General features: G+C 46.1%; 1 protein-coding gene across 3 annotated transcripts in view; it reads right to left on the bottom strand.

Moving 5' to 3' along the window:
• DAAM1 (dishevelled associated activator of morphogenesis 1) overlaps positions 1-13,300 on the bottom strand; it is a 244,376-nt gene that overhangs the window by 62,027 nt on the left and 169,049 nt on the right. For all 3 annotated transcript variants that reach the window (XM_084835994.1, XM_084836010.1, XM_084836003.1), the window contains exons 4-5: positions 13,063-13,134; positions 687-781 (exon numbers count right to left, since the gene is read on the bottom strand). In XM_084835994.1, the coding sequence (XP_084692120.1) occupies positions 687-781; positions 13,063-13,134 (167 nt within the window). The remainder of the gene's footprint in view (positions 1-686; positions 782-13,062; positions 13,135-13,300) is intronic.

The following is a 13,300-nucleotide window of genomic DNA, read 5'->3' as shown; positions in this document are numbered from 1 at the left end:
GCTTTCGTACAGTTTCCCCCCCACATTCTAAAATGCTGAAATGCCTCTCCTAAAGCTTAGCTACTGCCAGTAAGAGCTCCCAGTTGACGTATGCTGCCATTTCTGGCCCGACGTCTTTTGCTTTTGGCCCCAGTCACCACTGGAATACAGCCCCCAAGAGCGTCTCTGAAACTGAAACTGGCCTTCAGGCTGAAAGAGGTTCAACACCCCTGCCTTTTCACACTGGGAAAGTTGTTCTGGAAAGGAAGGAAGAAATGAACAAACAAAAAGAACAAAAAAGAAAAGGAAAGAAAAGAAAAGAAAAAAGAAAAAGTGATACAAATTGGTTTCAAGTCTGGCTTGATTCTATTCTGCTTGAGTTCAGAAATAGGAAAGGCTATGTATATGGATCCCATATGAACTCGCCATAACTCTAAGATTGTCTTCCAAGATCCCACTCACAGTCCACATCACCAACAGAGATAGAGTAGGTATCAAGAGACAAGAATGACTCACTGGTGGCATCAAAACCTTGGAATGCCTTCCATGGGAGCGATTCATTGGGCTCCCTTCTCTTCCTGCATTCAGATGAATTTTGAAAACCCAGCTATTTCAACAAGTTTTTAATGCTTTTATGATTTACTGCTGTTTTTTATTTTAATGCTATTCTATATTTTTTTGACAACAAAACAAGAAAAATTACTTGCCTCATAGGTTTGGTTCTCAGTGCGGTCTTCAGACTCTCTATGGTTTTGTTTCTCTCCTCTTCATCTTCTTTTTCCAAAGCGATCAACGATTTTCTCTGCAAAAGAAAATTAACGTGAGCTGAGTCAGCCATAATTGAGTTTACTTAATACTGTGTTTTCCACAAATACATTGTGCTCAAAGCAGTTCACAGAAAATAGACAAATATAAGAATTCTCCATGTACCATCTGTTGGAGAATTACACGATTCACTTACAATAGAGGGGGTCTTCTCTGTGGTGGTACCCCGACTTTGGAATGCTCTCCCAAGAGAGATAAGCTCTTTACAATTTCGGGTGTGTGTGTATGTTTCTAGCCCTCATGGCTGTGAAGTTGGACTAGTTCATAACATTTTCCAACATATTTTTTAATCAGATGTTTTGCAAAATATAAGCATGTATGTGTGAATTTGCACAAATTCTACAGGATGCTGAATTCTGCACCCCGTACTTAGTTCTGCACCTTTTCTGCAACTGCAGTTTTGCAGTCCATACACCATAGGTGAGGAATTAGTTGCCATCCCGATGTTGTTGGTCTCCAACTCCCACCATCCCTGATCAATGGCCATGCTGACTGGGGCTGATGGGACATGGAGTCCAACAACATCTGGAGGGCCACAAGCTCCCCACTCCTGCCATACACAGTCCTGCTTATGGGTAATGTATTCCCAAGATGTGCCTCTTGACCCCTCTACCCCAGGGGCGGGCAGATTTCAGGCTTCCGGGATTTTCTTTCTTTCTTTCTTTCACAAGAACCCAGAGATCCACCAACCAGACCCTGGTACAAAAGACATACACTTAGCATTTGGAACTGCTGAATTTGTTTTGAGTAGCAGAACTGAATGGAGCTCACGGTTCTTTCACACAACAATCCACTCCTGGTAACCCAAAGCCTTTCTTCATTTCAGCAGCATAATTTAGGGCTGGAGGGGATTCAGTTGTTAAATAACTGGGAGCTAGAAATACCTGTACGAGAAACCTGTACGAGGGTCAAGAAGCAACAGTAAGAACCAGACATGGAACAACCAAGTGGTTCAAAATTGGGAAAGGAGTACGACAAGGCTGCATATTGTCACCCTGCTTATTTAACTTATATGCAGAGTACATCATGAGAAACGCCGGGCTGGATGAATCACAGGTCGGAATTAAGATTGCTGGGAGAATTATCAACAACCTCCGATATGCAGACGATACCACCCTAATGGCAGAAAGTGAAGAGGATCTCAAGAGCCTCTTGTTGAGGGTGAAAGAGGAGAGTGCAAAAGCTGGTTTGAAACTCAACATTAAAAAAACGAAGATCATGGCATCTGGCCCCATCACTTCCTGGCATATAAAAGGGGAAGAAATGGAAGCAGTGACAGATTTTACTTTTTTGGGCTCCAAGATCACCGCAGACGGTGACTGTAGCCATGAAATTAAAAGACTCTTGCTCCTTGGGAGGAAAGCTATGGCAAACCTAGACAGCATAGTCAGAAGCAGAGACATCACCTTGCCGACAAAGGTTCGTCTAATCAAAGCTATGGTTTTCCCAGTAGTAATGTATGGCTGTGAGAGCTGGACTATAAGGAAGGCTGAGCGCTGAAGAATTGATGCTTTCGAACTGTGGTGCTGGAGAAGACTTTTACGAGTCCCCTGGACTGCAAGGAGGTCAAATCAATCCATCCTAAAGGAAATCAACCCTGAGTGCTCCTTGGAAGGACAGATACTGAAGCTGAAGCTCAAATATTTTGGCCACCTAATGCGAAGAGAAAACTCTCTGGAAAAGACCCTGATGCTGGGAAAGACTGAAGGCAAAAGGAGAAGGGGACGGCAGAGGATGAGATGGCTAGACAGCATCACCGATGCAATGAATATGAACTTGAGCACGCTCCGGGAGAGAGCGCAGGACAGGAAGGCCTGGCATGCTATGGTCCATGGGGTCAGGAAGAGTCGGACACGACTGAACAACTGAACAACAACAACAACAGAAATACCTGGTGATCTACTGCAAATCATCCAGAGATCTACCAACAGATCTACATCTATCTTCTGCCTGCTCCCTGTGAGCTATCCAACATGCTATTTATGCAATCTCTAAAACAATTGCAACCAGGTTCCCTCCTGACTTTGTCATCTGTGTTCCATGTTTGCATTTAAAGATGACACTGTAAAAAGGAGCTCCCGGTGGCAGGGCCAAATTGCAAGCTCCCCAACCCCCCAACAAAAGACCTTTTGAGATTCAAATCCCCTGAACACTTTTCAGAGAACTTCAACATCACAAAATGATCCGATCAGAAGTACAATTCCAGCCTGGAGGTTATCCTACTACATCCAGAGCACATGGAAAAGGCTTTTTGGGGGGAAGATTGCCAAGGAATGATGCCACAAACTGCCTGACAGTTTGTTCCATTGTTCGACTCCATCTAAGAAGTCACTTCCTACAGTTCACCTCAGGGCTGGAGAATCTGTGGCATTCCAGATGCAGTTGGACTACAACTCCCATCATCATTTGTGAACCGCCCAGAGCACGTCAGCTATTGGGTGGTATAGAAATAAATAAATAAATAAATAAATAAATAAATAAAATCTCTGACCGGTGGCTATGCTGGCTGGGGCTGAAGGGAGTTGCTGCCCAACTCCCCAGCTGTGGTGTACCCTATTTCTTCTCTTTCCACTAGAGATGTTGGAGAAATCCACAACAGATTCACTGAGTTTGGATTTCTATGAACCTGGCCTGCAGATTCCACAACAGAATGGCTTTTTTGGAGTCATGTGGATTCTGCAGACTTGCAGACCGGGATTTTCACTTTTGTGGGGTATTTGCACTAATTCTCATTAATGCTAATTTGCATTAATGAATGCGCATTTGCCCAAGTGCCCATTAGTGCTAATGTGAATTAGCGCAAGTAGAACAAAATTCTGATTTAAAAAAAATCCAATTCTGTCAATGAGCAGACGATGGAACAAAAGACACCTGACAAACTGTGAAACACAGATGGAATGGATCTAACAAAATCTGTGCATCCCTACTCCCCACCCACCATCCACAATTAAAACTTCCCTTCTTCTATTATCTTTGAGAATTCCTGGAGAACGTATGAAGTACCTGGAGGAGGGGCAAATGTCCCTATCTTCAAAAAAAGGCAAATAGGAAGTTCTGAGGAGTTACAGACTATCAATATTTGGGAAGATTCTAAAGCACTCGATCTGTAGGCCCCTTGACACTAACACAGAACAAGTCCTGCCAAACTGTCCAGAACAAGTCCTGCCAAACTAATCTCATGTCATTTTTTTGATCAGGAAACCTCCTTTTTGATCAGGAAACCTCCTCCGTGGAAATGCTATGGACATATCTTGACTTCGGCAAGGCATTTGACAAAGTGCCCTATGATATCCTGAGTTGAGTCACCTGCCCAGAGCTGATAAGTCAGGGCTGTTGAACCTCTTTCAGCCCAAGAGCCAAATTCCATTTCAGAGAAGCTCTCAGGGGCCGCATTCCAGCGGTGGGCAGGGCGAAAGGCAAAAAAGGCAGAGTCAAAATATGTATTTATTTATGTTATTTATTTACAATATTTACATATGGCTCCCCATCAAAGACCTCAGAGCAGTGAACAGCAAGATAAAAAAATAAAACTCCATCATTAAAACAGTTAAAACATTTTAAAAGGACAGATTCTGAACATAATAAACCGCAGCTGGTCACTCAAGGAAAGCCTCTCGAAATAATAATGTCTTCAGGAGGCTCCGAAAGCAACACAACATGCAGGGAATTCCACAGAAAGGGGGCCACTATGCTGAAGGCTCTCTCCCTGGTGGACTCCAACCAGGCCATAGGTTTATGTGGAATCACCAGGAGCAAGCCCTCCGATGACCTCAGTGAGTGGGCAAGTTGGTAAAGAAGAAGGGGCTCTCTCAGTTATCCTGGTCCCAACTTGTTTAGGGTTTTGTACACTAGCCTGGTAGCGAACAGGCAGCCAGTGCAGTTCCCTCAGCAAAGGAGTAACGTGCTGAAAAGGGGCAGCTCCCGACAACAGCCAAGTTGCTGCATTCCACACTAGCTCCAGCTTCTGGACCAGCCTCAAGGGCAGCCCCACACAGAGTGCATTGCAGTAATCCAGTCTTGAGGTTACTGCCTGTACCACTGTGGCCAAGCTATCTCTGTCCAGGAGAGGCTGTAGCTGGTGAACCAGCTGAAGGTGGTAAAAGGCACTCTGAGCCGCAGTGGCCACTTGGGCCTCCAGCAACAATGATGGATTTAGGAGTACCCCCGGACTACGAACCTGATTTTTCAGAGGGAGTGCAACCCCATCCAGAACAGGCAATGTGCCTATTCCCGGACTCGGGAACCACTCACCCATCTTGCTAGGATTCAGCTTCAGTTTATTGGCCCTCATCCAGCCCATTACTGAGTTTAGACGCTGATCCTGGACCTGCACAGCCTCTCCTGATTCAGATGTCACAGGGAGATAGCTGTGTGTCATCAGCACACTGCTGGCATTTAGCGACAAATTCTAATGACTGCTCCCAGCGGCTTCATATAGATGTTAAACAACATTGGGGACAAGGTGGTGCCCTGTAGCACCCCATAGCTCAATTGCCAAGGGGCCGAGGAATAGTCAACCAATGTTACTGTCTGAAATCGACCCCATAGGTAGGAGCAGAACCACTGTAGCACAGTGCCTCCAATACCCATCCCACGGAGTCAATCCAGCAGGATACCATGGCCGATGGTATCAAAAGCCAATGAGAGATCGAGCACAATTAACAGGGTTGCACTCCCCCTGTCCCTCTCTCAATAAAGGTCATAGAATAGTAGGGTTGGAAGGGGCCTACAAGGCCATCGGGTCCAATCCCCCTTTATCCAACCCCCTTTGTCCAACCCACATTATCATCCATCAGGGTGACCAAGGCTGAAGTCCCATAACCAAATGGAAACCCAAGTTGAAAAAATACCAGCACATTTTAGTTTAAAGCTCTTACTGCCAGTAGCTGAGCCTGGGGAGAGGCATTTCACGCTTTTGGAACGTGGGGAAAAACAGCCCAAAAGCTGGGAAGCCACTCAGCGACTTGTGATTGGGGGAAAGGAGGTGTGGCCATCTGGGGAACCTTGGAGGGCCAGATTAGGACCCCAGGTGGGCCAGATTTGCCTGCCAGGTGTCAGGTTCTGCACTTCTAGGATAGACAGAGCATAGACTTGAGGGTCAGGGAGCAGGGCTCTGCCATAATCTACCAGAGTTCCTTCTCCCTCTCTAGATTTCCTGTCTGGGTGAGTCCTAATCTGAAATGCCTGTACCTGGTATTGGGCTATGGGGACAGATTAGGGATTCTGTTGGTGCACCACCCAGCATGCTGACAGACAGTCTCCCCGCTGGAGCTGATGGAAGTAGTCTCGGACTTGGTGTTGAGGAGACCCAGGCTATTGGTTCTGGGTGACTTCCACACTGAGACTACAATTTCCAGGCGGCTCAGGACTTCCTTTCCACCACGACAACCATGGGGCTGTCCCAACATGTCATCGGCCCAACGGTTGTGGAAGGATATAGTCTCGATTTGGTCTTTACCACTGAGCAGGAGAATGGTGATCTAGAAAAGAGGGACCTAATGCTGGGCCCATTGACACAGTCAGATTATGCTCTTGTTGAGGTTTAGACCTCTGGCTCTATTCACCCTCTACAAGACTGGGGAATGTATTAGAATGGTCTGCTCCTGGAGAATGATGGAACCTGATGGACTCCTGAGGGACAGATAGAGTGATCTGATCTGTGCTGGACCAGACCAATGGTCCATCTTATACACCATCCTCCTCCCCTCCCCACCCAATGGCCAACCAGATGCCTCTGGCAAGGGGTTGGACTCGATGGCCTTGTAGGCCCCTTCCAACCCTACTATTCTAAGTTCACCAACAGGGCTAGAAGGCAATAGCCCCACCACCATTGATGATACTCAGCAGCCGGTATTCATAGGTAGATTGCCTCTGAACATTTCCATACAGCCACCGTGATTAATAGCCATTGGTAGACTTCTCCACCATGAACGGCCTTATCCTCCTTCACAGCTATTTGAGCTTGGGACGCAGCAGCAAATTCTCTAAGTTAGTTATGCATCATGTGAAGAGCTGCCTAAAAAAATGTAATGCTTTATGTGGCCCTTATGAAGCTACCTTTGGAATGTAGGGAGCTACATCATGCTACGTGAGGCTATTTGTTTGCATAGCCCAGTATTGTCTCCTTTGACTTGCAGGACTTGCCCAGGATCTCTGACAGAGGAGGATCCATCCCATCACCTGCTACTAGTCCTTTAAAAAAACAGAACTAGAATCCCAAGAGCTACACCAGGGTCCTTCTGCATGCAAAGCACATGCTCTGCACTAAGCCAGCCTTCTAGGAATGCAAGAAGAGCCCTGCTGGATCAGGCCAAGGGTCCATCTAGTCCAGCATTCTGTTCACACAGTGGCCAGCCAGTCCACAAGCAGGAAATGAGCGCAACAGCACCCTCCCCACCCATGTTCCTCAGCAACCGGTGTATATAGGCTCACTGCCTCGGATAATGGAAATAGCATAGTGCCATCAGGACTAGTAGCCATTGAGAGCCTCCTCCAGCAATTTGTCCAACCCCCTTTTAAAGCCATCCAAATTGGTGGCTATCACTGCATCTTGTGGTAGTGAATTCTATAGTCTGACTATGTGCTGTGTGAAGAAGTCCTCCCTTTTATCTGTCCTGAATCTCCCAACAATCAGCTTCATGGGATGACCATGGGTTCTAGTATTAGGAGAAAAATGTCTCACTATCCGCATTCTCCACACCATGCATAATTTTGTACACCTCTGTCATGTCTCCCCTCACTCACCCCTTTTCCAAGCTAAACAATCCCAGCTGTTGTAACCTTCCCTCACAGGGGAGTTTCTCCAGCCCCTTGATCATTTTAGTTCTCCAACCTGGTGCCCTCCAGAGGTTTTGGATTACAACTCCCATCAGCCCCAGCCAGCAAGGCCAATGGTTATGGCTGAGGGGAGTTGCAATCCAATACCTCTGGAGGGCCCCAGTTTGGGGAAGACTGCATTAGGCTCTGGTCCCCACCAGTCCAGCAGATGGCTTTGTGCAGATCCATAGCAAACCCATCCATTTAGTTCAACCCTCCTGGCCCAGTAGCCACCTGGACTTGGTTTCAAAGTGCCAGTAAATACATAAGCTTCAACCATCTGCGGATAATAAAACTGGGATGGGTGTTTCCTTGATTTTTTAAAAAAAGTTGTTATTGTTTCCGCTAAAGCCGTCTTTGAGTTGGTGATGTAATTGGACAGCTGTCACTGGGACGTTAAAGGAGGAAGCTGCCCTGCAGAAATCTTTAACCAATGAGGTCATCCTTTCATGCCAGCAATTCACTGTAAAAATCCCAACAGGATAAAATTTTCTCTCAGCACAGTTGAAGTGCAATAGGGACACTGAATATTTGCAAGGCATTGTATGGTTCTAACAAACCAGTAGCCGCATCTGAGAAACACAAATTTGCAGTTATGTCCAGAAGCCTAGACCTTACCACAACGGAAGAAAACTTAAAAAAAAAAACCACAACCCAACAACTCCCATCACAATTGTGGTTACCCAGTGGATCCCAGAGTCGAGACAGCCTGCATCCAAAATGTTTCACTGCTAGAGAACTTGCACATTGGTAGGGTAGCAAGCCCTCAAATTCCCCCTTCTTTAAATGAGAATGAATTTATTTAAACCAGGGGTAGGCCACATGTGGCCCTCAGCCAAATGTCCTGTGGCCCTTGGCCTAATTTTAAAAGCCCTCTGCAGATTATCATATCTCTGGCGATCTTTCCAGTGGAGGCTGGTGGCTCCGATGTCAGTGGGGTGGTGAATCCGCTCCAGGTTTCCATCAGAGCCAGTCAGAACTCTAAAGGATCTGTCCAACCTTGGATAGCTTCTTTAGAGTTCTGACTGGTTCTGACAGAAATGCAGAGCGGATCCACCACTTCACTGACATCAGAGCCACCAGCCTCCACTGGATCTTTCTCTTCCCTGGCAGCCCATTGCTTTTGGAAGGAAGAGGGAGAAAGAGAAAGAAGAAAGGGTTGACCTGATCACTTTTGGCTCTGCCCCCAATCACAGTCAACATGTGGCCCCCCAAGAGATTTTGTTGTTTATTCGGTCAGTCGCTTCCAACTCTTCGTGACTTCATGGACCAGCCCACGCCAGAATGCGGTGCTCGACAGAAAAAAAAAGCTTGCCCAACCTGATTTAAAATATCTTTACCCAGATCTCTTCCAAAAGCTCAGGTAGGATAGCAACAAGTAAGCCTGTTGAAATTTGGCCCTGGACAAGGTACAATAAGAGTAAAAAATCTACCTCTGAACATGTGCAAAGGTGGCTTCCCTTTCCCCAAAAGGAAACATAGCCAACACCACATAGTTTTGGACCAGGGAGCAGGGCATCCAAACAGGTTTAGGTTCCTATGATGGTGATGATGAACCACTGACCAGCCCAAACACACATCACAGGGGAAAACAGTCATCTTCGGCCACTGTGTGAATCCCAGCTTGTGTTACAGATATACAAAACAGCAAGTAAAATGATGGACAAGTGAGTTTCTTCCCGTGATAAGGAGCGCATCAGCCCAAATCTTGATCCATCTCTCATGCAGGCCTTGGAACTTCCAGGCTTTGGGCCTCCATGCTGAGGGAGGCCAGGCCGGCCCTCTCCCTGGTTGCCCTTCGGCTGGCAGGCAAATATGTTTTTATTCAGGCGGACCTCTGGAGTGTAAGCTGGTCTGTTGCAGAAGTGGGGTTTAATGAATCAGTGTTGTTTATGGTCCCTAGGTAGCATGGGGGGGCATAGGATATTTCGGATTCCTGGATCCGAGGTCAGAGACAGTGCTCTGACCGTGGACCTAGGAATCTGTGTTCCGATTCCCTCCCCCTTGCAGCCCGCGCAGAAAGAACCACACTGGCTGCCTCTCCGAGGACAGGACCTCAACACTGGAGAGGGAGGCGTTCTGGTGGGTGAGGAGGGAAGGGGACTGGAGAAGCTGGGATATGAGCTATCCTGAGGCCCTTCCAGCCTCCTTCTTTCCTCCTCTGAAGCATCCCAGCTAGACAGGAAAAAAAGCACATCTAGTGAAAATGCAGAGCGGGAGGAGCAGGGAGGCCAAGATTGCCTCCGCTGCTCCTCCCGCTCAGCATTGGATACCCATGAGCCTCCCAAGTTCAGAGACTTACTAACATCCTGATAGGATTGCGCTCTAATTGTGTTTTTAACATATTTGTTTTTATGTTGTGTTTTAATAAGGCTTTTGTTTTTAATCTAGATTTTATTGACAGCTGCCCTGAGTGCCATCTTTCTGGAGGAAAGGCAGGATAGAAAGTAAATAAATAAATAATGCCTCAAGTTGTGCCCGATCTTGTCTGATCTCAGAAGCTAAGCAGGGTCAGCCCTGGTTAGTACTTGGATGGGAGGCTGCCTGGGAATCAGGCTTCCTACGTTGAGCAGCGGGTTGGACTCGATGGTCTTGTAGGCCCCTTCCAACCCTATGATTCTAAGTGCCTTTAAAAAAAAAGCAGCACATATACGATATATCCATCCATGTTTTACTTAACTTGACAACACAAAATCAAACTTTCTTAGATGTGGCTCTCAGGGGCTTGGAGGAAGGAGCTGTGTTGGCAACAACCCAGATGCTTAAAGGGATTAGACAAATTCCTGGCGGGTAAGGCTATTGATGGCTACTAGTTGAGATGGCTATGTGCTACCTACAGGATCAGAGGCAGTATGCCTCTCAAGCAGCTGGATCCTATTACATTCATGTCCTGCTTGTGGGCTTCCCAGGGGCATCTGGATGGCCACTGTGGCAAATCAGGAAACTGAATTAAATGGACCCTTGGTCTGATCCAGCAGGATTCTCCCTATGTTTTAAGAGACCTCTGAAACGGTTTCTGAGACCAAGCTACTTCTACACAGCATCAGCTATGAATGGTGCTAGTGTATAAATTGCCACGTTCCCTTCCAAAATACATGCCAAGCCAGGATTGGGAAAGCACTGTGGACCTCCAGTGGCCAAGACCCCCCACAATCACACAGAGGGAAGGGGCGATGCAGCTCTGCAGGTCATGGTTGCTGCACTCTTGCTCTGGTCAAAGGAACTGTAGATGCTGTGCTTGCAAAAAAAAAAGAAACCCCCCTAACCCTGTGCAAGAATCCCAGCTGCCCCTTCCAAGCACTCGCTCCTGTTGGTGCAACTAGGTAACCCTTGCCCAAAGGGTCTATAAATCAGCTCACTTAAGGACAAGCTGGGTCTGTTTCCTTTGATCAGGGGGCTCTTATTGAAGTCGTTAGAAAGTTTGTAGAAACAAATCTCCCGCTCATTTGCAAACACACATATGGCACTGTGCCACTGCAGTTGCTTAGGCAGCTGGAGACAGAGTCTGTCTGGATGTTCTGAATGCAGCTTTTGCCTCTGCTGTAGTCCCTTGGCTCATTTCATTCTGGTCATCATGGGCAGGTTAAATGCGTCCCCCGCACCCTCTTAGCATACTAAAACACCTACCGGCGTAGGTGTGCTCCCTCTACAACATGGTGCAAGAGAGAAGACCTGCAAACAAATGCAATGGGCTGCTTTGCGCAAAAGCCGCAGAATTGTGCAACAAAGCTGTTGGATGCAAGAGGCACTCAGTGGATGAAGGTCATTAATGACAGTTGTGTGCCCATGATTCCACAGGAGCATCGTATGGGCAACATCACCTTTCTTTTCTTTTTTTGAAAATACTTTTTATTCTATTTTTAGACTTTTGAATGAAATAAACAGTGTCAACGAACTAATCAATAACTACAGTTTCCCAACAATACAATATCCTTAGTAGGACACTGCAATAACAAAAAGGAGAAAAAGAAAGGGAAAAAAATCCATTACACACCACCTTCAAATCCCATTCTACTTAAGAATTATACCTATAACATTAGCAATATTCATCAGTCTTATAGCAAGGAAGGAAAGGAGAGGAGAGGAGAGGAGAGGAAAGGTTCCTCCTTTGCAAGCACCGGGTCATTACTGACCCCTAGAGGGACGCCGCTTGCGCTGGCATTTTCATGGCAGACTGTAGCGGGGTGGTTTGCCAGTGCCTTCCCCAGTCGTGGCTACCTTTCCCCCAGCAAACTGGGTACTCATTTTACCGACCTTGGAAGGATGGAGGGCTGAGTCGACCTGAGCCGGCTACCCGAGACCCAGCTTCCGCTGGGATCGAACTCAGGTCGTGGGGAGAGTTTCGGTTGCAATACTGCCGCTTACCACTCTGCGCCACACGAGGCTCACTTTACTTATAGCAAGGAAGCAGGCCTACAATTCATTTTCAGTAACCATATATTGCCCTTCGGTTAACATATAATTTACAGCTTAACAATTTGACCAGCCAAAAATCTTACTAACCAGTCTCATAATAATGATAATAATAGTAATAAAAAAGAGAGAAATAATAATAACAAATCACTAATATAATGTCATATAATAAAAACAACCTTACAGCAATCACTAATGTACTTTGTACTAGATATATAAATGAGTGTGCACATTTCTATACACCCTCAAACAGTAGATTGCAACATTAGCTTTCTAAGAGTCTCAGCTTTCATGTTTAAAAAACAAGTTTCTAGCTCTTATGGCAGGGGTGGGGAGCCTCAGGCTCACAAGGCAAATCTGGCCCTCCTGACGTCCCATTCTATCCTTCTTGGTTTCCCAGGTAGTTTCCAGCTTTTGCATGTTTCCCCCATAATCTAAAATGTTGAAATGCCTCTCCTAAGGCTTAGTTACTGGCAGTAAAATATGCTGCTTTTTAAAAAAAAATTGGCACAACCCCTTTTGCCTTTCGCTCCCCCCAACACTGCAATGTGGCCCCCGAGAGCTTCTCTGAAATTGAACACAGCCCTCGGGCCGAAAGAAGTTTCCTGCTCCTGCCTTATGACTACCAACGTATGTTTGGAAGTGTGCCGATGAAGCTGGCAGAAGATCACAAGAAGAGCTAAATATGGACTTCCGCTGGCTGCAGGCAGGTCTTCTGTGCCCTGCATAGTTCACCATCCTTCCCATATGACTAGAAAACCCAATGAAGAATGGAAAATAACAATGCAATGGAGAAGTTGCATGATTTATACTGGGTACAAAATTTCAATTTTTTTTTTTTTAAGCTCTGAGGGTAGTATCCAATGTTATTCCTGCTTAAGAGTAGAACTAACTTTGACCTAACTTAGAGTATACCTACTTAGAGCTAACACTGGATACTGCCCAAGTACACATAGCCCAGGTCTTAATTCTCAGAACATGTTTCCTTTTGACATAAGCCAGAAAGTAATTTCTAGGAATTGCACTTACAGCAGCCATGGAGTTAAGCTGATCAATGTAGAACTCTGGCCAGCTTGTGGCTCCTTTATTTTCTTCTTGGTCCTGAAACAGACAGATGGAAGAACAAGGTCAGAAATCATGGGTTGGTTTTCTTACCTTTCACATTCACAATAACTATAAATATTCAAGGAGCATTACTCCAAACAATACAGCGCTACTTCCTGAACTGAAGGAGAATTTCTGCACACTGATACCTTCCTGGGTCTTG

Source organism: Heloderma suspectum, chromosome 1, assembly GCF_057233095.1.
Source record: "Heloderma suspectum isolate Gila_16-S chromosome 1, 16-S_ref, whole genome shotgun sequence".
Classification (NCBI taxonomy): Eukaryota; Metazoa; Chordata; class Lepidosauria; order Squamata; family Helodermatidae; genus Heloderma; species Heloderma suspectum.
The sequence above is the reverse complement of the archived record's forward strand: the minus strand, read 5'-3'. Positions and strand labels throughout refer to the sequence as shown.